The sequence below is a fragment of the Eublepharis macularius genome, chromosome 5 (assembly GCF_028583425.1).
Source record: "Eublepharis macularius isolate TG4126 chromosome 5, MPM_Emac_v1.0, whole genome shotgun sequence".
NCBI lineage: Eukaryota > Metazoa > Chordata > Lepidosauria > Squamata > Eublepharidae > Eublepharis > Eublepharis macularius.
In genome coordinates, this window is record NC_072794.1 from 131,464,335 (window position 1) to 131,490,632 (window position 26,298).

The 26,298-nt window shown below is 40.6% G+C and overlaps 1 protein-coding gene across 2 annotated transcripts in view; it reads left to right on the forward strand.

The window, feature by feature from the left end:
• Window positions 1-8,796: 8,796 nt before the first annotated feature.
• The window catches only part of LOC129330867 (rho GTPase-activating protein 39-like), an 88,769-nt gene continuing 71,267 nt past the window's right edge, over window positions 8,797-26,298 (forward strand). For both annotated transcript variants that reach the window (XM_054981106.1, XM_054981107.1), the window contains exon 1: window positions 8,797-8,868. In XM_054981106.1, the coding sequence (XP_054837081.1) occupies window positions 8,858-8,868 (11 nt within the window). In that variant the 5' untranslated portion in view covers window positions 8,797-8,857. The remainder of the gene's footprint in view (window positions 8,869-26,298) is intronic.

The window sequence follows — 26,298 nt, forward strand, 5'->3', positions numbered from 1 at the left end:
TTTTACCGACCTCGGAAGGATGGAAGGCTGAGTCAACCTTGAGCTGGCTACCTGAACCCAGCTTCTGCCAGGATCTAACTCAGGTTGTGAGCAGAGCTTGGGCTACAGTACTGCAGCTTACCACTCTGTGTCGTGTTTCACATTTCCCTTCTCTTTAAAGAAAGCAATAGCTTTTCTGCCCTATTCCGCCTGCCTTCTGTAATCCAAAGGGATTTTTAAAATCATTCATCCAGAAGGGAGACAGAATTTTAAAATTATCAACCAGTTCTAGGCAGAAACAGCTCAGCTGCATACACAATGATTGCAAAGGATTTCACAGAGAGGCTACTCTGAGCTCTGATAAATGATTTAGAGCAAAGACTAAATAAGACAGCCAACACCCCCTCACACACACACTAAGTATTATTTACTCCAAACTGGTAATTTCAATTTTTAAAAGCAAATAAACACCAGAGCTTTAGATTTAAGTGCAAGTGGTGTACGCCAGAACATGCAATCGCCTGGAATAATATAGGAATTTTTATGTGATTGAACCCATTATAGAACCTGCCCCCTCAACAAGCATTCCGGGTGCCATGTTTTTCATAATTTCAGTGCCAGGCAGCCTACCATATTTTCCCACATTTTTGGTGGTTTGTGTTTAGAAGTGATGATTTTTTAAAAATATTGCTGGTTTAATAGTGTTGGCTTATTTCCCCTCTAGATTTTAAATATAGTTATTTGTTATTATTTTTACAGCTGAATTCCAAGCCCTATGCACTGAGACATTGCTGATGGTCAGTATCCCATGCTCACTCTGTGGAGCAGAAATATATGTAAAAAAATACCCTAATACATGATGCAGAGAATACAGGAGTTGCAAATGAGTTTACGGTAACACCATCACAATGCACTAATCCCAGAGTGGCATGCCACTATAGCTCCCATGACAGTCATAGATGGAAGCAGACAACCAACCCACACATAGAACATATCATGGAAGGAAATCAAGGAAACATAGCACTCCCTTACTGTAGGACAGACCCTGTCATCAGCAGTAACAGAATGCACACAGTACTAGATGCTCTGCAGATGCAGGTATGAATCCTCTCCTGTAACAATGTTCTCCTCAGCCGAGTGGGCACACAAGGAGGAAACCATGGCAACATCACCAACATATTTCTGTTATTCACCTGGTAGAAGTCATCCTGACAGAACACCGATGACCTTTCCTGCATAAGGGTTTGGGGGGGGGGGCAGGACTAAGGAATATCAGCCAGGCACTAAGGAATGACAGACAAGGAGGATCCAGACACAAGGGCAGCAATAAAAGAACATACATTTGCATGTTCACAGAACATTTTTATCAACTCCCAATAGCTTAGGGAAAGCACCCATGTGGTCTAGCAGGAAGCTTGATTTTGGAGCCCACCATGGAGGATGTTGTCAGAAAGGCAAAGTTCACCGTTCAGCCAACAACAGGCTGATCAGCAACAAAAATGAAAAAAGAAGCAGGACTAGAATCCATACCTTACACACACTGTAAGCTGACAGACTTACAAGGCTTTAGAATAATTCCAAAAGGATAGCCATGTTAGTCTGTTGCAACAAAAATAAAACAGGAGTCAACTGGCACGTTAAAGACTAACAACATTTACTCCAGTGTAAGCTTTCCTGAATCAGCTCTCACTTTATCAGATGGATGAAGTATACAGGCATTTTAAAATTTCAAGTTACAAACAAATAGAAAGGTATTACAGAGAGGCTAGTTCAAAACAAATGAATAGAAATCAATTCCTACTGAGTGAAAGATGACCACAGTGCAGTCCTAAGAAAAGTTACTTCAGCCCATTGAAATTAATGGGCTTAGACTGGAGTAACTCTGTTTAGAATCATACCACCAGGTAATCAAGGAAAGGTAGAGTGTGAATCAAGGTAAGTAATTCCAATTAGGGTAGTACAGAGAAAGTGTCACTTTCATCTTAGATAAAAGGCAAACTATGTACAGATGACATGTGCAGACTAGAGAGTGTGGATACCCTTTCCACAAATGTATATCCTTGTGTCTGAGGAAGACATTTATAAATATACCTCTTACAGGTTTTTCCTAGTGATCATAATATCTTGGATGACATCTGTTACTAGCACCCATTTCTGTTGTGGTCACTGCATTTTTCTCATATGATTGGAACATGACATAAAATGTTACAGACTTGCATTTCATTTCATCATCTTTTGGGTCCCATTATTTAGAGTTGTTTCTTTTTTTACAGACCCATTTGTGTGTGCAATCTGCCAGATGAGGGTAATGCTAAATCTCACACAATCCTCCTTCCAGCTATAACCCGTGTCAGGGCCAAAAAAAGCACAGGCCCAGTATAAGTGAACTACACTCCCAATATTTGTTTAAATAGCCTGTTTTAATGACTTTTTAAAAATTATTATTGATTTTATGTTTTTGTGACTTTTAATGTATTTTTTGAATGTTGTTACCTGCCCTGAGCCCATCTGTGGGGAGGGCGGGGTATAAATCAAATCAAATATCAAATAAATAAATAAATAAATAAAAGATTTATTAGACCTCTGCTCAAATCCACTCTGACCCAACAGGATTTTTTACCAGAGGTGAGGAAGGGTGATGGACAGAAAACTCAGCAGTAAGTTATTGAATACAGCAGTAATGCTTATTAAGCTCACGCCAAGGAAAATCAAAAACACCACATTTATTTCACTCATACACATACATAAGTGGACAAAATCACACCCAGCCACTCTCACTGACTGTGAAAAAAGACTCCAATTGCACATGACAATCTAAATACAGATTATGTATGGGTAGAATTAGAAGCACGTAGCTAAAGTCAATAGCTGTGCAATCTTGAGCAGAGTTACAGCTTTCTAAACCCTTTGACTTAGCCCATTATTTCTTATGGTTGACAAGGTCTGTAACTCTGTATACGATTTCAGGGTAGATGTCCTGTGCTCCAAGACCCCTGTAAGTCATACCCTACACAAATGTTGTTAGTCTTATAGGTGCTACTGGACTCTTGCTCTTTTCTAAAATAAGAATGTGTTAATTTGGTAAGTGTTACTAGATGGATTTTTTTCCCCTTCAAAGTATACATATCCGAAATAGTATGTGAATCAGAAAAAAGCATGAACAGAAATTGGCACAGGAATTGCTATTTAAGACCGTCTTACTGGTAACAACAAAGAATTCCACAGCAAGAAGAGCTAATAGAGAAAATAATGGAAACTGCGAAAATGGACAAATTAACTTTATTAATGAAACGGCAAATGGAAGAAGACTTTTCCACACCATGGGATCCCTTCTACAAATGGATGATAAACAAATACAATGACTAAATGTAATGTAATATTAAGGGTAATAATACATGATATAATGAAACTCACACTTAAAGATGTAGTAAGATGAAATATAGGAGGTGAAGAACTAGATAATGGATATAGACAAGTATAATGATAACTGTCTCATGTTTCCTTATGTATCTGTGAAAAACAATAAAAATATCTATAAAAAAGAAATTGCTAGTTAAGATATTGATTATCTTTATTTTACACTTATTTAACTTGTTCTTTGATCTTTTGGTATCATGCCCAAAGCAGGTTAAACATAAGTAGTTTGCAATTTGCATCACTCATGACGGTCAAATTTCTCAAACACAGTAATAATGCTCTATTAATTTATCTTGATTATAATGCAAGTCACAGATTGTGCTATAGGAACATTTATATCCAGTGGCACCTTAGAGACCAACAAGATTTTCAGGGTAAAAACTTTTGAGAGTCAAAGTTCCCTTGTTCAAATACTTGAGATTGTGCTATGTGACTTTAACATTTTTGAACTGGATCTGACCTATATTCAAGTGAATCTCAAATAAAAAGTTCAAGTAATTGGATATTCAAAATAATATTCCCACAATGTCTCAGTGTGAGAGATGTGTTACATTAGGAAGTCTTCCAGTTAGATAAAAAAAATCTCAGAACTTGAAAAGACATATTTGATGAACTTCATTTGCAGTTTGAACATTAGAACAAAAGGAGAGATGTTCATATCAGAAAGAATATCCGTACCAGATTACTGGCCTGGGATTGTAATGACTGAAGTCTGATGTTGCTATATGATATTGCTAATCTATATGGTACAGTTACATTACTGAAACCGAAATATGTTTGTCAATATCTTTCAAAACGGGATGTGAGTGATCTTTGCTGCTAGATGCAGAGGAGTTAGCCGTGTTAGTCTGTAGTAGCAAAATCAAAAAGAGTCCAGTAGCACCTTTAAGACTAACCAACTTTATTGTAGCATAAGCTTTCGAGAATCACAGTTCTCTTCGTCAGATGCATGGAGGGCAAGAAGAAACTGGTCAGATATATAAGTAGAGAGGGGAGGGCGGAGTAGATGCAAACAGTAGCTTCTGATATGGAGATCAGTTTGCTTCTGTTAAGGAAGTCAGTTACTTCTGATAATGAGATAACCATTCATAGTCTCTATTCAATCCCAGCTTGCTGCTAGAGAGTCTGTAAAACTACACTTAGGCAAATAGTATTCCTAAAAGTAAGATTCTGTTCCAGAACTCCCAAAGTGCAGTCTTGGTGGTGGTAGTGGTAGAAAGTGCTGTCAAGTCACAGATGACTTATGGTGACCCTTACTAGGGTTTGCAAGGCAAGAGATAGTGGTGGTTTGCCATTGCCTTCTTCTGCCATTCTCATCTTCCTTGGAGATCTCCCATCCAACTACTAACCAAGGCTGGCTGCTTATCTTCCAAGATCTGACAGGTTTGGATTTGCCTGGGCTACCCAGGTCAGTTTGGTGAGTCTTACTAAATGGAAAAAATTGAGGAGGGACACAGTTTGTCAAAATGTATATAACTGAAACTAGATATGCTGAAGTAGATTGAAGTCTTTACTGATGTACAAAAAGGACACCACAAAAACCAGATGAGGCTTCTCAGGTCATTGGGAAGAGCTGCCACCAGGGGCTGCAATTGTATTATATTTGAAAGAAGGCCCCAGTTGGCATTCTTTCTTAAGGGAGAGAGTTGACTGTTGATTGTTTTGTTCAAAACTAGTTAATGAGAAGCCTAGTTAATGAGAAGTGGATACTGGCCTCCTTGTAGGGGTTTAATCTGTTCTGAATTAATAAACGTCAACAAATTTCTCCTTAGGACATCCACACAGCACTGTTACTTCATGTTTGTAATTCCGCTATACTCAACTTTATTTGACCTGATCTGAATAACCCAAGTAAGCTTTATCTTTTCAGATCTCAGAAGCTAAGCAGGGTTGGTCCTGGTTACTAGTTGGCTGGGAGACCTCCAAAGAAGATCAGGGTTGCTATGCAGGGGCACACAATGGCAAACTACCTGTGAACAATGACATCTTTTGCTTTGAAAACCCCAGCAGCAGCTGCCATAAGTCTGTTATGACTTCATGGCAGAGTCCTCCACCACTCCAGCTACTTCCAGTTATAGAACAAAGATGTAGCTAAAGTCAATAGCTATACAATCCTGAGCAGCGTTACAGCCTTATAAACTCTTTGTTGTAGCCCATTATTTCTTACGGTTGACTCCAAGGTCTGCAACTCTGTATAAGATTCCAGGGTAGATGTCCTGTACTCCAAGACACTTGTAAATCACAGAATATAATGCATGCTCTTTATTTCAGACACTATAGCTCTGTCAGCCATATGCCCAAGAATATTGTGTCTTAAAATTAACGGGAGAATTAAACCATACTTTAGAAGCTATGTGGACTCGTCTCATTAGGCCACCCACCAATAATTTACTGAATGAGGGAAAACAGTCTTCTTTATACGCATAGCTGCCAATAAATTTTTGTTTTGCCTTATAGGAAATTTCTTAATTTCAGAATGATAAAATTCCACGGAACACAAAGGAAATCTAATTTTTCTTAAATCAATGGGCTGATGATTCACACATTACTTTTTCTGATATGTATACTTGGAAAGAAAAAAAATACATCTAGTAATACAAAAGAAACTAACACATTCTTATTTTGGCCTTGATATTTCATTCTAATCTATAGTAGAGGTTGTAGGAACAGAACTAAGTGGTTTTAACAATCAGAAGTTAAAAGAGGGTGATACTGAATCTGAGCCAAAATGCCCAAATAATTGATCCAAGATAAATTATTCTGTGACCATGTAATGTCTAAGCAGAGTTTATAACTCTCCTTAGATAAACTACTCGCATGGTTCAAGTCTCCACATGATTACTCTCACCTGATATATTGTACTAGGCCTCTTTACTCAACTCTTTCCCCCTCTTTTTGTAATTTGCTGTAAAACTAAGGTTAAGGACTTTATTTCCCCGATTGTATCTGAAGAAAGAAGTGAGCTCGGTCTCATGAAAGCCGATACTAGAATAAATGTTGTTTGTCTCTTAAGTGCCGCTGGTCTTCTGTTTTGCTTTGCTATAATATACTAATATGGCTACCCCATGGAATTTCCATGCACTGTGACTCATAGTGATACTGGTCATAGAAGCAGGAAAATTTCTTCTTGATTAGTTAATCCAGCAGGAAGGTACATAGAAAAGATCCTTCCCTAACTTCATATTAATTCAAAGTACCACTATTTATTACAAATTATAACTCTAAATCCACATATCTAAAAAGTGCACATTGAAAGCATTTAAAAATATTTTTATCACTTTTAGCCACTCTCCTTACGAAACAAGATGAAGTGATTTAAAGGATAACTGTTCTGCATTAAAAATAACAGGAGTTTTATGGCACCTTAAAGACTAACACATGCAGAATAGGACATAAAGAGCCAGTTTGGTGTAGTGGTTAAGAGCGTGGGACTCTAATCTGGAGAGCTGGGTTTGATTCCCCACTCCTCCCCTTGAAGCTAGCTGGGTGATCTTGAGCTAGTCATGGCTCTCTGGAGCGCTCTCAGCCTCACCCACCTCACAGGGTGTTTTGTTGTGGGGATAATGATAACATACTGTGTAAACCGCTCTGAGTGGACATTAAGTTGTACTGAGGGGCAGTATATAAATCTATTATTATTGTTATTGTTGTTGTTGTTGTTATATAGAGAACATAATATCAAGTGGATTCTCAGTTGACAGTTGTATTTATTTATTTTAAAATAGTTACAATTTACCTTCCTTGACAAACAGGCCCATTTGTTCTTTTGAAGACCAGCTGACCTCATTGGTCTTTGTAGACTATAGAAGGGTTTTGCTAATGGATAGAAGCATATATCACACTGAAGAAAGAATAAGTGATTAAGCCCCTGACAGTATGGCTGAGGTAATTAGGTCTTGAGTGGAGTTTATAATTTTATAACAAAATGTAGAAATGTAATAATAATAATTTTAGTTATTTACTTCATTTATACCCCACTTCCCCCCCCCAATGAGGACCCCATAGTGACAGCATTCCTCCCTTCTTCATTTTATCCTCACACCATGTCTGTGAGGTAAGTTAAGCTGTGAGTGTGTGACTGGATACATGGACTTTGTTGGTTTGTTGCTGTTAAGAAGCCATTTTAGATTTATGGAGCTCTCTGTCAGAGCTCACTATCAAGCCTTGAGTGTACCACTCAAGGTTTGTGTGAGAGAAGTATAATCTTCCAGGACTGGGTACATAACTGACAAATTTGTAAACATTCAGAAAACACTGGAAGAACATTTCAATATCCCAGACCCAGTAGCAGCTTAACAAGGGGTGCCAGTTAAGGCTGCTGCTCCTACCTCAGATTATGAACAAGACTGAGAATACAAGAAGTTGTTGGGAATGTGTAGCATGCTATGCTATATTTTAGATGCCTGGGAAATGAGGGGTGAAGAAGCATGCCCTACTCTGACTATCCTCCAGTCTTCTGACCTGAGGCCTTTACCTCACCCTGTTATAGAGCTGGCCTTCCCAGGACACTCTGTTGCTGACCTAAAACTTGCTGCCAATTCTTCAACAAAATAACTGCAAAGGGAGACTTCAACATGCAAGTGCTGAATTAGCATTCATCAAGAACTGTGACTGTGCAAAGACAATACAATACAAAGACAATACATTTTTCAGCCATTATAGGTTTAAATCAGCTTGGTAAAGCTAGGGAGACTGTTATCACTATCTTTGTTCACTATGAATGGTCACTGTACTTCTTGATTACATTTGAATTTTGCATAAGGTCATACCCAGTTCTTGCATTTCCTCAGTTTTTGACTCTGTTACTTATAATTTTTTCTATGCCAATCAAGAATTCGCCTCATGCATCTGATGAAGCATCCTGCAGCCCATAAACACTCATGCTGAACAAAAAAATGCCACTCCTGACGGTTTCTCTACAATTGACTAACAGTGAAATCAATGGGTTTAGATAACACTTCTGATTTGGAAATTATCCTGCAGAAGGTGATTTTCAGAGCAATCCTAAACCAGTTACATCCTTCTTAAATCCCCTGGGTTTAAAGGGGTGTGTAACTGTTTAGGATTGCACTTAGTTGAGCTTGAGTGTTAAGTCCTGGGGTGTTAAGGACAGGAAACTTTGGAGCTTCTCAGAAAAGAAACTCAGTAATACTCCACACACACACACCCCGCAACACCCACTCACCGCATCCTTATACTAAACTGCCAGGAATGCTTGCCAGTTCCCAATCTCCTGCCTCTTTCCATTCCAGCTCACAGGCCCGAGCTGACTTTCCCCACCAGAGGGACTGGAGAGCGGGTCCCGCCTGGCTCACTCCACCCGAAGCCGGGAGGGGCTGCAGCGGCAGGCGGGATCGGGTTTCACATCCTGATCCTGTCGAGCTCCAGAGCAACAGCTTTCACTCAGCCTGAGGGGCACGCGTGGGGAGGGAAGCCCGGGCGGCGCGGCCCGAGCAGGGACATGGCGGAAAGGTGAGTGCGGCCGTCGATTCAGACAGGAACTTGGGGGGGGGGGCTTCCCTGCCTTCCTACCTGTTGAGCTGGGTGGAGTGCAGGGCCGGGCCGCAGTCAGCAGGGAAAGTGGCGAGGCGCCTCAGCCGCCATTCCGCGCTCCTTTTCCTGGCGGGATCGCGCTTGAAGAACACCGAGAGAAGAAAAGTCTGGGGAAACTTTCTGGCTCCCCTTTTGGGATCTGGTCGGGGATAGATCTATCCCTGAGCGTTTGTTAGTCAGCCAGAGGTTCACCCAAGGGGGGAATGGCGTGAAACCGAGGGAGACAAAAGACGGGAAGGGAACAGATAATGCAGTGGTGGGGAAGGAGCGGATTTGTGCGGCCGCGGCGGCGATGAAGCTCTGTCCACTCCCAGCCTCTCCATAAGCTGGCTATACGTCCTCCTCACCGATGCTGTGGATCGTTCGTTCACACGTTGTGCTTGCAGGAGTGCGCCTTTGGACTGGCGATCGTGTTAATGGTTTTAGGCAGTGGTTAAAACTGTTGCCTGCACCAGTATGGTCGATATAGAGTTGCAGTTAAAGAATGTGTATATGGTGTACTTAAAACCTCACTCCTTTGTAGGCTGCAGATAATTGCTGTCACCTTGGTTCCGTCCAGACTGGCACAGCTAACTCGGAGTAAATTGCCTGCTTCACGCCCCGAAAGGGGGTGGGGAATCCACCTTTACAGTAATTAGCTGTCTTGGTTATGAGTAGGACAGGGTGATTAAAGGATAACCGATCTGCATTGTGATCTTGAGCGTACGCTTCTAGAACTTGTGGAGGGTGTTGCTTGTGAGCACAGCTATAGTATGGTTAATGTACATGATGGGACGGCATTTTCCCAACACTCCCTTTATTTTCTTTGCGATCTCTATTTCCTGTCTGCATAATGGGAAGAGAAAAGTTTAATACTTTTAGAGCTTATGTACAGCTTACTGGGGTTCTCAACTAAATTGGGATGTAGAATGAGTAACGGGATGGGTTGTTTTCTTGGTTTTTAGCTGTGTTGCTTTTGTGGGGACTGATAAGTAGCGGGGGGGGGGAGTGGAAAGCCGTTTCACATATCAACCATAATAGGATCTTTTGGGTTCTTTTCTAAAGTAGGAGCCTTATGTGGGTGTACTACTTTAGCTAACTGTTCTAGTCAGGAGGCTGGCTAGCCAGACACTTAATCTTCTGTACCTCTTTCCTGTTGTGTGGGCAGTCTTTCTTTGCCAGAGAATAATACAAAATATGTAACCTGATACCTATTAATGGGATGAATTTCTGTTAATGTAAGTGAGTATACTTTGTTTTGAGGCTGTGCTTTTTGACTACTCCAGGTGTGCCCAAGGGATTGGCATGCCCAATAGCTGGCATTTGTATTTGAAGAGTAGATCATATTGCAAACTCAAAGTCCCTGCGGTCTCAAAAGTTGCGTATGCTTTGAGAGAAAGAGGTCTGCTTTTTCAGAAATTGCCCTTTGGGTGCAGGGAGCTAGTTGTGCAGTTTCTTGGCTCCCGGTCTAGTTGATAAATTCTTTCCTGTTAGGACAGACATGCAGCTTGATCTTATTAATGTTTACTTAGAAACAAGTCCCACTAATTTCAATATGGCTTATTTTATAAGTGAGCAAATAGTTGCAGACTTGAAGCATAATTAGATAAGGCACAATCTGTAATCAGGCTTTTGAAGACTTTACTTTAAAAGCTGCTGTAGAGCACCCCAGACTGGACCATGACTCCACTACTTGCACAAGGGGGTTTGTTTATTTCATTCTCATTTATAATCCTCTGGTTCACTGGGACTCAAGGCAGATTACAACTGATAGAACTATTTAGTCAATCAGCAAGTCAATTACAAAATATGATAACATATGAATAATAACAATATTTCAGCCTGACAGCAAAGATTCCTAGTTAAACTCTTTTTCTCCATGATTGTTCCCAACTTTCCCCCTCCTCCAACTGCTGTTAACTCTTATAAGGAAACTGTAATTTCCCTACAAGAGCTAACAGTAACTTGGTGGACGCAGGGACACAAGAGGTGGTGGTGGTGTGTTAAATGTTCTTTTCCGTGCACTGCAGCCTCAGTCTGTATTGTACCCATGAAACCTGGCATGGGTGCTTTTAAATAAAATTGAATATGCTGGGAGAACTGGTCATAGATCTTATCTAGTTGTATCCTGAATCCTGATGTAAACCCAGTTGGTCCATATTTCTCATGTTAGAAGGATCTTTTTGCATTGTGATCTTTTGTGATTTTCACTCTTATACTAACAACCATTTATTTATTTTGTTGCCTACTCCTGTGTTCAAGCTCTAATCTGGATAGGCCAGGTGAGCCTGATCTCGTCAGATCTCAGAAGCTAAGCAGGGTTGGCCTTGGTTAGTAATTGAATGGGGGACCTCCAACAAAGACAAGGGTTGCAAAGGCAGGCAATGGCAAACTATGTCTGTTAGTCTCTTGCCAGGAAAACCCCGCCAGGGGTCACCATAAATCAGCTATGACTTAAGGGCACTCTATGCACACAGGTATGTATGTATGTACGTACAAATATCTTTTCCAAGATCAAATAATATGTACATCTTCAACAGAAGCATTTACTTGGAAATTTTGTAAAGCAAACACTGTTTTTGTTTTGCTAACTGATTTGAATAGTCTTCAGAGGGATTCATCAACTCCATATATATCCATAGATTTTAAATTCGAAGGAGATTATTATTTATTTTTAAACTATTTGCATTTATTTAAAATATTGTATGTCAGGCAGTGAAAAAAAATAAAATCAGCTTTAAAAGACACACACAATTAAAACAGCAATTAAACCAAAAACGCATAAACAGGAAGGAGGGTCAGTGAGAGAATGCCAAGCAGAATTTTAAAAGTCTTCATCTGTGAGCAAAAGGCAGTGATAGAGGGGGACAGACAAATCTCCCTGGGGAGTGAATTATGTCGTTTTGGTGCCCTTTCTTGGGTTGCCACCTCAGATGACAAGGGTAAAGCAGAGCTGCTGAAGAAAAAGTAATTGGGTAAGTTCGAAAGGGAACAGACAGTTCTTAAGGTATGCTGGTCCCAAGCTGTATGAGCAGTGCTGGTGCCTCCATTGAGGCAACCCCGGTGATTGCCTCCAGTGCTGAGGTGCTGGAGGGGGCGCTGGGGGCAGGGGCGCATGCCATGGAGCTGGTGGTGGCAGCGTGTGAGCGGCTGACCGGGAGGGATGGGAAGCTGCCACCTGCCCTGGCTGGCCTACAGCTACTGCAGCCTCCCAGCTCTCCCATGTTGCTGCTGCTGCCAATACGTGCCCCTGGCTGGGAGCAGCAGCCACGGGCCAGATTTGGCAGGCGTCCAGGGTGGCGCATGGAGCAACAGAAAAGGAGGGCTGGGAGGACGCACGTGCACCTCCCCAGTCACCCACTGTGCCTGGCTGGGCCGGCAGCCTCTCATCCCTCCCGCCCACCGCCCCGCAGTCTGGGTGCACACACGCATGCGCACGAGGGGGCAGGAGCAGTCCTGAAGCTGCCCCCCGCCCCCAGCCTCAGGCGCCCGAAACTCTGGCACCGGCTCTGAATATGAGCACCTTGAATTGAGCCTGAAAGCAAAATGGAAGCCAGTGTAGGTGGAACAAGACTGGGGCAATATGGTCCCTACAACCCACTCCTGTTAAACATGCATTCCATACAAATTGTAGCTTTTAGTCACTCTTCAAGGCAGCTCCATATACAGTGTGTTGCAATAGTCTAATCTACATGTTATCAGGACATGCCCCTCAGTGATTTAAGAATAATAATAATAACAGCATGCGTATATACTGCTCTTCTAGACAGATTAGTGCCCGCTCAGAGTGGTGAGCATAGCGTTATTACTACCCCCGCAATGCGTCTGGGGAGCAAGGGCTGAGAGGAGCGGGTTATCCAAGGCCACCTACTGAACTCATGGCAATACAGGGATTCAAACCAGCAGAGTTCTGACTCACAACTCAGCCACTTAAGCACTATGCTATAGTGGCAGACAAGATCTTTGGTACTCAGGGAAGGCCACAGCTGGCTCATCACCTGCTGGAGCTACTGAAAGGCACTCCTTCCTTCCACTGCCTCCTGCTTATCCCACAAGAGAAGCCCAAGTCCAGCAGTACCACCAAGTTATGGGACTGTGCCTTTAAGAGGAGTGCCACCCCATCCAGATACTATGATGTTCAAGAGATTGAACTCTTTCATAAGTATATAGAAGATAAATAACTTTATTGCTTTTTGTGCTTGTGCTGTTTCACATCTTTGCACTGTCTGTCTGGATTATTGGGGCTGTTTGTTGGTTTAACCACAATATATTTGGAAGGTCTGTCTCTCTTAAAGTTACTGAAGTGTTAATTCTAGACTGACAATTCTGTATGAATGAGAGTCTATAGGTTTTTTAAAAACTGAGAATGGCTTAGGGATGAAGTTCCTACTAGTATGGAAAGCAAAGTTATTAAAATGTATTGTGTTCCAAACAGGATTTTTAAAAAAGATTCTTAAACTTGACAGGCTTATTTGTTAAATACCTTGACCAATATTAGTTGAATAGCAGTATGCGTTGAAATTGTTTTAGGTGACCTTACCACGTTTAAACACAAAATAAACAATGGCATTCTTGTATACATGTCATCTGAAATTGCTAGCATATAATGTACTTGCCTGGATAAAAATTGTAAATGAAGTTTGGGTAGTCTTCCCTGATTACCGTGGAATTCAGTTTCTTTGTATCAAGGGGAGAAGACAAGGAGAATCTTGTTCTTGAAAGCAAGGTCATGATAATTGTTGTGACAATTGCTTTTATATTTTTTCCTTATCATTGTGTATTTGCATGTTAATAGAAATGTGGTTCATACTGTCCAGATGAATACAGACCACCCCAAGGGAGCAGGATTTCACTAGCCTTCCCTTGATGTTCACAAATAAGTTATCTCCACTGACTTTTTGCCAAATTTTCATCCCTCTCTCCTCTTTTCTGGCAAAAATTAAAGAGGTACACTCAAATTAATTTAATCAGTGGTTTGTATTAAATCTGCTGTAGTTAAATTTAGTTAGGGGAGATAAGTGAGCAGAGAGCACATACCTAAAGAGAATAGTTTCTGGAGCAAACAGAAGAGTAATTTCAAACATGAGACACCTCATGTGATGCGAAAGCAACCTTGTGTTATTTTAAAAATAAGAAGTCTTCTATGTCACGAAAGTTTCCAATGTTGGAATAGTGAATTATGCTAACTGTGATTATTATGGTAATGGTAAACATGCAGAATGTAAATTGATGCTGTTTTCCTTTTATCAGTACTGTCATTTCAGCCTTTTGTTCAAACCTGTCAACCATATTCAAACCTCAGGTATCAATATAGGGAAAGTCATTAGAATAGACCAGGGAATCTACTCCAGAAGCATTGGGGTCTTTTTCTGTATCATGCTGGTAAAAAGAACACATTGATATCTCTACTAGTTCTCCCCTACTAGAACTGACTGCTGCCCTCAGCTGTAATTTATGTGTGTTAACTGTTCTTGTAACCTAGTTTATTATTTAGTAAACTTTTTTGGTAGGAAATGGATTCTTATTCTTTGGATCCAGGTAGTTAGAAGATAGTACTGTCTGATATAGCAGTAGGTATCTGAAATGTGGGAAAGTGAGTCAGGTTTCTATTTGAATAATTTCCATGGTAAATTCAGAGTAAACATGCCTAACTGGAGTGCATGATGGGATACTCTATACATACACAAACTAACAAAAAACATAAGGATGCCGGGTATATTTATAATCTAGAGTTTTATTATCTTTGCTGCTATTTAAAATACCAGTTTTAACCTGCAGATTGTTGGATCTAGAGTTCTTTGTACAGCTCAGGTGCTACAAGGGTACATGCAAAGTCATCTGACACGTGGATCAATATTTCAGCTCTTTAAAACTGAAAGAGACCTTGCTTGGTTCAAAGTAAAACAATAGAAATGCTTCAAATTGATAAAAGAACAAGCAGTTTCTATTGTTCCTATTCTGAGACAAGCATATGAGACAGCTGTATGCGTTTCAGAGTCGTTGCACAAGGCTGTCCCTAACTCATGCTGTTCCCTAAAGCCTAATCTGTCTGTTTTCAGTAGTCCCTACATGTTGTTATAAACATTGCCCATTTGTTAATCTGGTCTGTATGCAGCCATGTGGAGCCTACAGCCTGTCCACCTGTGCGGATCAACACATTGGAGGATTAGAGCCTCTTGCTCAACAAAGGGAACAAATGGAGTGTTATGGTAAAGCTTTCTGAACAACTTGAGCTCAGCAGGAGAAACAGTATTACAAACTGAAGATTTCAGATGAACTATTTACATGTTTAAAAATTTGAAGGCTATATGCTAGTTTTTCAAAAATGCATTTGATATTGCATATTTTTAAACTGCCCTTTTAGACTCAATAGAAATTAAAATGGTCTTATGGGTTGCTTCATGGTACTTTGGAGCCAACACTGTGTAAATAACCGCTTATCCCAAGTGTCATTTAAACATTTATAAGTAGTTAGAGAAGCTGTCAAATCTGCCATTTTAAGGCTGAAGTAGTAAGCACACTTTTATCAGTAAACTGCATTGAACTAATCAGGATTTACTTCCAAATAGGTTTGCCAACAACCTGGAGAACAAAAATATCTATCCCTTTAATAGGGAGGAAAATTTCCAGCAATTGTTTTGTGCTTTATTTTTATGTGAAAAGTTTTACATTTCTTAAGATTTATTGTTTCATAACATTAACAACAAAGAATGAATGCCATTACCAATACATTAGGTAAGACTCAGTTTCAAAGTTGTAATTAATGTTTCTCAGGTGATTATCCCCAGAAATTGTGAAAGAGAGTACATATATAATTTATTAATTTGTAAATCTTGGGGGTTGGAATAAAACCACAAATATATATAATCAAATTTTGAAGTCAGATTATGAAGTCAACTGATTGTCTGTACAGGTAAAATTAAAACCAAGCTAAAAGTCTTATTTATATGTCTCCTCATATGGTTGAAGGGGTATTGTAATCACCAGTCTTGATATGGAACTAATAGGTACTGCGTGTAATGAGGTGCCCCAGTGACTTCTGTGGAAGAGAGATTTAAATTATGTTGAAATTGATTGTCAAATTAAATGTGCTAAATCAGATCATGATCTATTTTTGGCACTGGGTAATTTTCTGGAGGAGGGAATCTAATTTCTCTGGGAAACCCACATGACTTAAAGACATCACAGAAGCTTCAGGCAACCTTCAAGCAAATAGAAGGAGGAAGCAAAAGAGCACTCTAGCATTGGAAACTGATACTGGAACATGAGCAGGAGGTAAGAAGATAGAAAGCGAGGACACTCTAATAGTGATCTGCTGTGCTTAATTTCTTGCCTGAAGGCATCATAGATTATACCTGCAGCAAACTGGTTGCTCAGTTGGAAGACAGGCTAAGAGAATCTGAGGAGCAGGTTTCCATGCTCTTGGACAAGATACAAGGGCACTGCAATGAGGACAAGAGCAAGGACAGTCAAGGATAAAGATGGGATCAGTATGGGATAGGAAACTACATGGAAGAGAATGACTGCATGGAGCAGGAAGATTAAAGACATTTTGAACTAGTCAGATTAAGAAACTCATGGGCTTTCTAAGAAGAATCCTGGTGTAGAGTATCCTGGTGAAGGACATCTACAACAAACTACATCTTATAAGAAGACCCCTCAAGAACAGAGCAGATCTAACCACCACTACAGGAAATGAAGGCTCATAGCGGTTGGAGATTCCCAACTGAGAGGTAGATAGGGAGCCCTATGCTATCCAGACCCTTTAGTTTGTGAAGTGTACTATTTCCTTGGTGTATGGGTGTGACAGACAAGTCTCTGAGACTTCCTCAAGCCTGGTGATCATTATTCCTTCCTGCTCAACCATTTGGGAATGAATGATACTACCAGACATGACTGTGAGCATATCACAACTGTCTATGAGCTCTAGGAAGGAAGGTGAAAGGTCTTGGGCTTCAGATGGTATCTCATCAATTCTTTCTGTAATAAGTAAGTGGATTAAAGAAAGAAAAAAGAATGCTTTGGGTAAATTGGTTATGGAGATAGTATTAAGACATGTTTGGCTTTAGGAACCACAGCTTAAGCTTCCTTAACAAAAGAGATGGGCTGCCCACCACGAGGACTGAGAACAAGCCTAGCAAACTTGATCAAGACAGGTTTGAACTGAATGCTATGATGACAGAAACATAAACCCACAGGTGAATGAAAACAAAGGTAAGTCTTAAAGATAGGGACTCAAGTGTTACAGGAAGAACCTGAGGGAGTTTTAGAGCCAACCTACAAGTGACGCCTTTCACAGGTTGGACACTTGTCAGCTTACCTCAAGTTTTGATGGGAAATGTAGGCGTCCTGGTTTTACAGCTTGGCTCTCCATTACAGCTGCAAGACCAGGATGCCTACATTTCCCATCAAAACTTGAGGGAAGCTGACAAGTGTCCAACCTGTGTCAGGCGTCACTTGTAGCTTGGCTCTCAGGGGCACCTAAAATAACTGAGGAGTTATATTCATGAATTTTTATGCCCATACTAATGCTTAGAGTATGGAACACATAAGAAGGTAACTTGAAAGCCAGGGAAGTATGGTGGTTAGCATGTCAGAATAGGATCCGAGAGATCCAAGTTCGAATCTCCACTGCCAAGTAAGCTTGCTGGTGACTGTGGACCTGTTACACACTCTCAGCCTAACCTATTTCTCAGGATTGTTGTGAAGATAGTGGAGGAGAGGAGAATGATGTAAGGCACTTCAGGTTCTCATTGGGGAGAAAGGTGGGGTGTACATGAAGTAAATAAATATGATTTATTAGTTATAACTGAAATATGGTGAGAATGATGCCCATATTTGGAATGTAACCATTGAAACATATAACTTGTTCTAAAAGAACAGATGCAACAGGAAGGGAGGGCGAATAGCATTGTATGTTAAATATGTGTATGCCTGCACAGAAATCTAGGAGGGTGAACATGGCTGCCCTGTGAAGAGCATCTGTGTAAAAATGATTGGAGAAAGTAATAAAAAATAATACTGTGGCTGGAATCTACTAGCCTTTTCCAAAGTCATCCTTTTCCCCTTTCTGATGAGCAGGATACAAGGTACCTCTTAATAACTTGATAATGTGAAATATGAAAACCAAAATACTTGGAACTCGAAAGCTAACAAAGCATCAACTGAAAAAGATATATTTTGAAACTTAAATTAATGGGCAATTATGTCAGACTCAAAGTGAAATTGGATTCTTGTGTATCTAATAGTTATGGTGAGAAAGTATAAGGTGGTTTTTCTTGCCATTGTAACACATTCTAAGGAAAGCTGCAGCTCTCAGTTCTTTATAGTTATTAAAGGCTCAAAACTCATGGTGCTTGTTGGTTCTGGCATCCCAAGTCTTGCATTCAGCCTTGTACCCACTTAACCCAAGATTCATATCTGCATGCACATTTTTATTTGTTTTGGATAAAGAGCAGTTATGAGAGTCTTTAGGTAGTCTAAATATATGAAAGACCTCTGAGATAATCTAAATTGATGGGAAATGAATCAACTTGAGCTAAAAGGATATTTAATTAAAAATTTCAGAACTGAATATGAAAAGTTATTTTGATAAATGCTCCTTTGCTGCTGCCACCTCCCTTTTCTGTGTGTCACTTAGTGGATCCCATACTCTGTTTTGGTCTGGGTTGCAATTAGCTATCAAAAGAATGCTTTAGTCTTTCAAGTACTTATTATTCTTTAGCTCTGCTTAGTCTAAGTCTTTGTTAGCTTGCTGGCACAGTCTTGTTGTAACATGCAGTCCACATGAAAATCCCTCTAGGCAGTCTGAGCTCAAAGAGCCAATAATGTCACCCTTTACAGTATAAATTAAAACTAGGATAAACATGAGGATCTGGTTTCATCTGCATTCATGCAATTTTACTATGGGCACTACTGAGGTTTTTAATTAGCTAATTGTAATTGTTGTTAAGCCTTCGAATGGAAACTCTCCTTGTGTTGACATCTTAGACAAGAATAGAAGTAAAGATAACTTTGAAAAAACTGCTTTTTATTAAAGAAAAAAGCTTACATACGATATATTTGAAGGAGTCAACTACTGTTGAAAACAAGCTAAGACCCTTCTTCCTGGGAATCAATAAGTGTAATTAAGTGAAGTTTCTCATGTAAAGTGGAGGAACTTAAGATTTAAAAAATGTACTTCTCTGTATGCTTTAAGTGGTTTACTCTAGATCCTTTGGCTTTCTTCTGTTGATCCAGTCTTTCTTTATTAATTAATTTGGAATAACTCCCCTAAAACATACAAACAATAATGCTAACTAGAATCCACAGACCAATAATTATACAACCTCTCAGTTTTGCCATTGTGAGGGTACTACCTTATCTGCTTTTTGTGATTTTTGTCTAGATAATGTATTGAATGGCACTAGTAGAAAACTGGAAATGTATAACTTAGCTTATTGGAGCAGCTTCTACACATCTGTTAGAACTGCATGTCTGTATATTGAAGCAGAAGGGGAAGAAGGGTACATTTTCTTCAGCGGCAGAAAGTTGTTCAAAAGTCTTAGCTTTTGAACCCAAGAGAATCTTTGAGCGCAGATATTGACAGCAAGAGCAGAAGTTGACTGTGTATGGGCAACAGGTTTGCCCTTGGCAAAGTAATGCTAAATTGGAAGTAGTGCCAGACATCCAGTCACTTCCTCTGCACGTCTGGGAGTTGATCACCCAGGAAGCTTGGGTGTTGTCCATTGTCAACCAAGGCTATTTCCTGGAGTTCAAGGCAAGTCCTCCAAGTATCTCACCTCTGCCCAATCCTCCTCCTCCCCCCACTCTGCTTATAGAGGAAATGCGGTCATTCTTAATAAAAGAGGCCATAGAACCAGTTCCATTCGTTTGCATGGATGGAATGTTTTCCCAGTATTTCATTGTGGACAAAAAGTCCACCCCGTTTTAGACCTCTGTTCCCTAAACAAGTTCATAGTTTTCAAGAAGTTTCGAATATTGACATTAAAGAATGTTCTACTCCTGTTGAAAGTTCAAGTTTGGTTCACTACTGTCAGGTCGTAGACTTGTCAGGATGCATGTTTTCATATTCTAATAAATGTTCACTTCAGAAAGTTTCTTTGATTCCAATGTGGCTCCAAACAATACCAATACAAGGTTCTTCATTTCAGTCTCTCCTCTGCCCTTCATATCTTTACGAAAGTCATGGCAGTAGTGGTGAGCCACCTCAGAGAAAAAGGGTGTACTATTTTTCCCTGTATCGACAATTGGTTTCTAGTGGGCCAAACCAGAGAATCTCTGCCCCAGTACATATCTCTGGTTCTCACTGTTCTCGAAACCGAAAGAGCACGCAGGCTCAAGGAAGTTCTAAAGCACACACAATGGATACAGTGTGGTTACTATAATGATTCTCATACAGTCCCGGGCTCACTACAACACAATGCCCAATATACGGACTAATGAAATACAAAATCAAGTGTATATCCGGTTCAAATTAACCTTCATTAGTGCAAATTCAATGTGCACCGCTCATGCGGGATATATATACACACACAATGTCCAAAAATGGTCAGTAGTAGCAGCAATGCCACGATATAGTGATAGTGGCTGTTAATTTCACTGAATACAGTGTCCACGGCGACGAGTTCAACCGGTCTCTTTCACTTTCACTCGTTTCAGCCCACTTCCTTCTTCAGGCTGTTATTTCTCCGAGTAGGAGAAGGTCAGCCCAAGCCTGAGATGAGGGTTCATGACTCATCCCTTCCAGATGAGGGACCCTCAGTCTGCAGCAGCCTGTCCCCAGCTCTGCTCCCCAGGACTAATGAAGGTTAATTTTAACCGGATATACACTTGATTTTGTATTTCATTAGTCTGTATATTGGGAATTGTGTCGTAGTGAACCCGGGACTGTATGAGAATCATTATAGTAACCACACTGTATCCATTGTGTGTGCTTTAGAACTTCCTTGAGCCTGCGTGCTCTTTCGGTTTTGTATACTTTAGGAAGTGGTTCCCTTTTGCTGGTTGGTCTTACTGTTCTCGACCAACTGGGCCTCAAAGTCAATCTGGAGAAGTCATCCCTGGTTCCTCAACAGAAGGTGCTATTTGTGGGGGCAGTCTTGGACTCCTCGCTAGCTCTTGCCTTCCCTACTCCAGACCAGATAACAAATTTTTTCCTCATCCTGAACAAGGTCCTTTCATACAGGCACCAAATTGCAAAACAAATTCAAAGACTTAGGTTTTATGGTCTCTCTGACTCTGTTAGTTCCATTCACCAGACTGAGCCTTCATCCCCTTCAAAACTGGTTCTTCAGAGTCATCCATCCACACTGTCAGAACCCGTACAAGTGGTTCTGCATCCCAAGACTCATCCACAGGTCTCTAAAGTGGTAGAGCAAAAAAGGGAACCTCTTAGCAGGTGCTCCATTTGGTTCTTCCGCGATACAAATCTTGATCAATGCAGATGCCTCTCAGGTTAGGGGGCTTGTTCTGTGACCATCCTCCTTAAACTCAGGGTAATAAGGTATGCCGTGAAGGCTCTGATTTGTCTAGTAAAAGGCAATAATGTACAGATATGCATAGACAATACAACTGCCCTGCATTACTTAGATGGGGCAGGGGCTCACCCTCCCTAACTCTCTCCCGGGAATCCTCACTAATCCGAGGTCAGCCTGGTTTGCCACTCTGTTTCAAATGATGCAGGGCAGAATCCACCATTTTCCTGTAACCCCAGACCTGCTGCAGAACAGTGTGGTTCTCTACCATGACCTGGGCACTCTAAAACTGACAGCCCAGTTCATCTCTCTCCTGGACAAATTTTTTCCTTCCCAGTTCAAAATGTCCTCTGTTAGAAGGTAGAAAATGATACTCCAGGAAATCATATCTATGCAAATAGAAAAGATTTTTTCTTTTCTACAATAATCTGACCCCTCTCTCTGCCTTATTGCCCTCCACTTTACAATATTTGGTCCAGTTAAAGGATCAAAGTTTGACTAATGCCTCCATTAAGGTCCACTTAATGGCCATTTCAGCCTACCATGACAATGTAAGTGGGAAATCTCTCTTTGCCCAGGTAGAATACAAGTCCTTCTTTAGAGGTCTAGCAAACCTATATCCTCCAGCATCCAGGTCGAGTCCTCAGTGGAGTCTCCTGGTTTCTCACCTCAGTCATGCATAAACCTTTCGAGCCCTTAGCTAACTTCCTGCTCCCTTGAAGTATTGGTGGCTAAAATATCCTTTCTGGTGGCCATAACTTTGGCTAGGAGGGTGAGTGAATTCCAAGCCCTGAGATATATCCCTCCTTTTATTAAGATGTTTTCACAAAAGGCCTTTCTCCTTCTGAGCTTCCCTTTTCTGCCAAAGGTCATCTCTGCTTTTCACTTGAACCAGGACATTGTCTTACCGGTATTCTTCCCTACACCTAAGGATGACACAGAGAGACTTTTACACACCCTAGATGTCAAATGTATTTTGCCCTTCTGTTTGGACAGGACAGCCTGCATTTACCTGTAACTATTCATTGAGTGGTTCTTTGTGCAGGCACACATCCCTCCTTTCTTCCTGCTGTGAGCTCCTTTCTCTTACCTTCCTTCTGCACTGGCAGTTTAGAGAACCGAGGGAGCTGCTTGCCCCACCTTTTATAGCTGCTCCTGGGGGGGAAGCATGTGAAAAGGCTAGGTGAGTGTCGCAGGCCTCTCGGAGCTTTGGAACATCTGTGGCTGGCCTGCCCATGTGCAGATCCCATGTGTGCCTGCACAGAAGACCTTTCAATGAACAGGTATGTGCAGCCCTCTTATATTGGTTTACATATTGGCTGGAGGAAAAGCATCTGCAGATGATCAAGTATGATGGTAAGCACTGGGAGAAGGGTGTGTTCAGTGCTCCTTGCCTGCATGTCCCTCTTGCTCATTAAAGGGAAACGTCTGTTCCTTGCTTTCTGTGTGATTGGAACCGATGGAGTAATGACAGTAGACCCATGTTTTTTAAGTTTAGTTTGGGCCCCACTCTCTTAGGATTTGGCATGCTTACTAGAACCTTTTCAACATTTAATGGTTTCAAATAGTTCCTTTGAGAAGCGTTCTTGCAAGATACTATCTTTTTCAGACTTACTGCAACTTGGATTCAGAGACAGTCTGGAAAATAGTGCCACTTTGGGCTTCACACTACAACAGAGAGAAATTCATGAAAGAACTAATTCAGAGTGACTTATTTTCTTAAAAAGCCGTTGACTGGAATATGGCTTTTGAAGGAAGCTGGCTTTCTTTCTCTTGAGTTCTGTTTCCCATCATAACTTTCCCATAAAACAGAGTATGTAGTCATAGTTTCCATTTCCAAAACAAAATCTTGCATAGAGCCGAGAGGCAGGGGCTCTAGAATTCTGCCATATCCTGTCATTACAGCTGTAGCTTTGTGGTAGACCATCTGCTTGGCATGCAAAGGGTCCCAGGTTCAATCCTCAGCATCTCCAATTAAGGATCAGGTGGTAGGTGATATGAAACACCTCTGCCTAGGATACTGGAGAGCTGCTTCCAGTCTGAATAGACAATACAGACTTTGATGGAGCAAGGGTCTGATTCAGTATAAGGCAACTTCATGTGTTCAACTCAGATTTTGTAATTGTAAGAAGTTTGAAAAATACTATATTGTTGCACGTTTTCCATGCACCATACAAACTGTGTAGCTGTATCTTTTTATGTAGAATGTGAAAGTGTAGCTTAAGGGGAGCATGGAATAAACAGACAGTCCCTACATAAAAGAAGAAATTAAAACAAACTCATGTTTAAAATGGCAGTATTCAGAAACTGGGAGGGGAAGTACGATATTTCAACCTAAAACTCACCATTCTAACTAGTTCTCCTTATTGTGATTAACATTATATCTTCTTTGGTTAGATCGGAGTTTATGTTAATTCTACTCAGCCCATCTTCCAACAGTTAGGAGTGATCCTCGCCAATTGAATGAACAATTTTTCTTTTGATGTGGTTATTGTTTTAAATTGGCCTTTCTTTGTAACATCTCCCTATTCCCGCCCTTCTGTTGCTTGCGAGTGATAGGGATCATGCATATGCTGAAGGGAATATGGAATGCCTGAACAGGTATGCACTTTATCTGTGACCTGTGTCACTTTGTTTCAGATCACCGTTAACACTTGTAATTATGTTTCCAGGGTTTCTCTAAAACGGTTTGTTAGGCTGTGCTTGCTCCTGTCAGGATCTAGAGTTTTTGCATGATCAAATACAAGAAATAGCTACACCGTTCAGTTTATCTTGAGAGCCTTCAATTGATTTTGTCAAGCAGCAGTTAGTGAGATGTGTTTTAATTGTTGGTGCAATTATCATTGCTAGTCATGGGGATTTCAAGGAGATGAAGAAAATGGCTGTGGGCTACTGTACCTCTTGGAACTCATTGGTGCCTGCCTACCTGGCACAATTGGTCCAGTCTGAAATGGTGTGCAGCACACACCTCTAACTTGGGTGCAGTGAAACTATTGGGCCAAAACATGTTCCAGTGATGCGTGAGCCATCTGTACAGGCACCTGGGAGCATGTGGGAATCTCTTCCAGAGGAAATAGCAAAGCAGGAAAACTGCATGGTTGTCTCCCTAGGTGTGCAACAATGTACATTCTCTCTTCTCTCCTTTTCAGTGTCGAGAGAGTGGAAGGGGTAAAGAAATTGTTGGAAGGCCAACTCAAGAGACTATACAATAGTAATAAGATGAGTCTTTGCCATGTAAAATGGATATTTTGAGCACTCTAGGCATAAGCCAGAGCAGAATTGTGTTCTCTACAGTTGCAGGGTTTAGGGGACAAAGCCCAAACCAGACACAGAGTTACAGTGTGTCTTTTGTTTATAGAACAAACCTAAATCTGTCTTACAGAGACACAAAAGTAAATCTGATTGAAGAATATAAAGTCAACACAGTCACCTGAAAATGATAGGAGGTAAAGGTAAAATTACTGGAGGAAGGTCTTTGCTACGAAAAACGAAATGGCTTTCTCCAATGTGAACACCTCCCCCCATTCCATATACTTGGATGAGGTCTTCCTTTATATGTCTTTGCCTTCTGAATTCAAGTTGACCACCGCAAGGAGCAAGGCCGCCTCCCTGGCGGTAACTTTGCCATGGAATTCCCTGCCCAGAGAGCAGACCAGTTCTGTAGGGCCTTTTAGAAGGTTTGCAAAAATCTTCATGCTGCCTAATACCTTTGAGATGAAGTGTTGATTTTGTTTTAGATATTTATACAGACTGTCCTTTTACTTCTGACGCTTTGTTGGCTTTTATGATTAAAACATTAATATTATTTTAATAACAATATTACTTTTATGGTTTTATGTTGTGAGCCACCTTGAGGGCACTGACTGGTGGAAAGATGGGTTGTAAATATAAATCGCAGCTGAAATTTTTATTAATAATGATTATTTTTTAAGAAAGTGGAGTTGCTTTGTCAGCTTTTCTGTTTCTCACATCTTCAGTGAATAACCACAAAACAGTGAAGCATAAAAACAGGCAGCTGGATACCTCTGCCAAAGGACACTCATGGGAGTCTTGTGTGAAGCCACCTTTCTAGAGCAGCCTCACAAATTTTTATTATATGCTCCTGGCTGTTAATCCCATGGAATTCAGGCTGTATCCAAACAGGGAATTGAAGTCATGTGGTGGTTTAAAATAAAAGTGATCTTCAATATGTGTAGCTCAGTCTTACAGAATAACTTGACCAATGTTTTGCTGTAAAACTAGAAGTGTTCTTTAAAAGCCTGTCTATTTGTAAATTCAAAAAAGGGATTTGAGGAAAGCATTATGTATGTTTGTATGGATTCGTTAGCACTCCAGAAGAAACAGATAACTAATGCTATTACTTTGACAAGGTTATATAGTGATGCAATTAGGAGTAGTGGTTTGTGCTAGGGATGTAATCTTGTTAAAGTTTGGACAGACTTGGCAGCAAAGACCTCTTTGTTCATGTACATCAGTAAAAGTATGCAACTGCAGTTTAACCATACACATAGATGCTAAAGCTGTGACAGAGAGTATGTCTAGGAAACTTGTGTGGGTGAAATGTATATAGCACCCTACCCCCCAATAGTAGTACAATAGAAAACAATATTTGTTTAGAGAAATATGGTGGTCTGATCATATATCTTGGAGCACTTAGCAGGTGGCACCAGGGAGCTTTGATTCAGAGTGGAATTACTTTTTCATCTAGCCAGATATTTCACAATGGCAGATGTGTATTTAGAAAATTGAACATGAACCTAGTACGTTATGCTCAAAGACCCCAAAAGGCAGAAAAAAGCCATAAAGAATACTGTTTTAAGACTCATTTATGGCTTTTGGGGAAGAGATTTGCTTTGGCCTTAAGGTTTTTTTCAATGATATTTTAATAGTTACT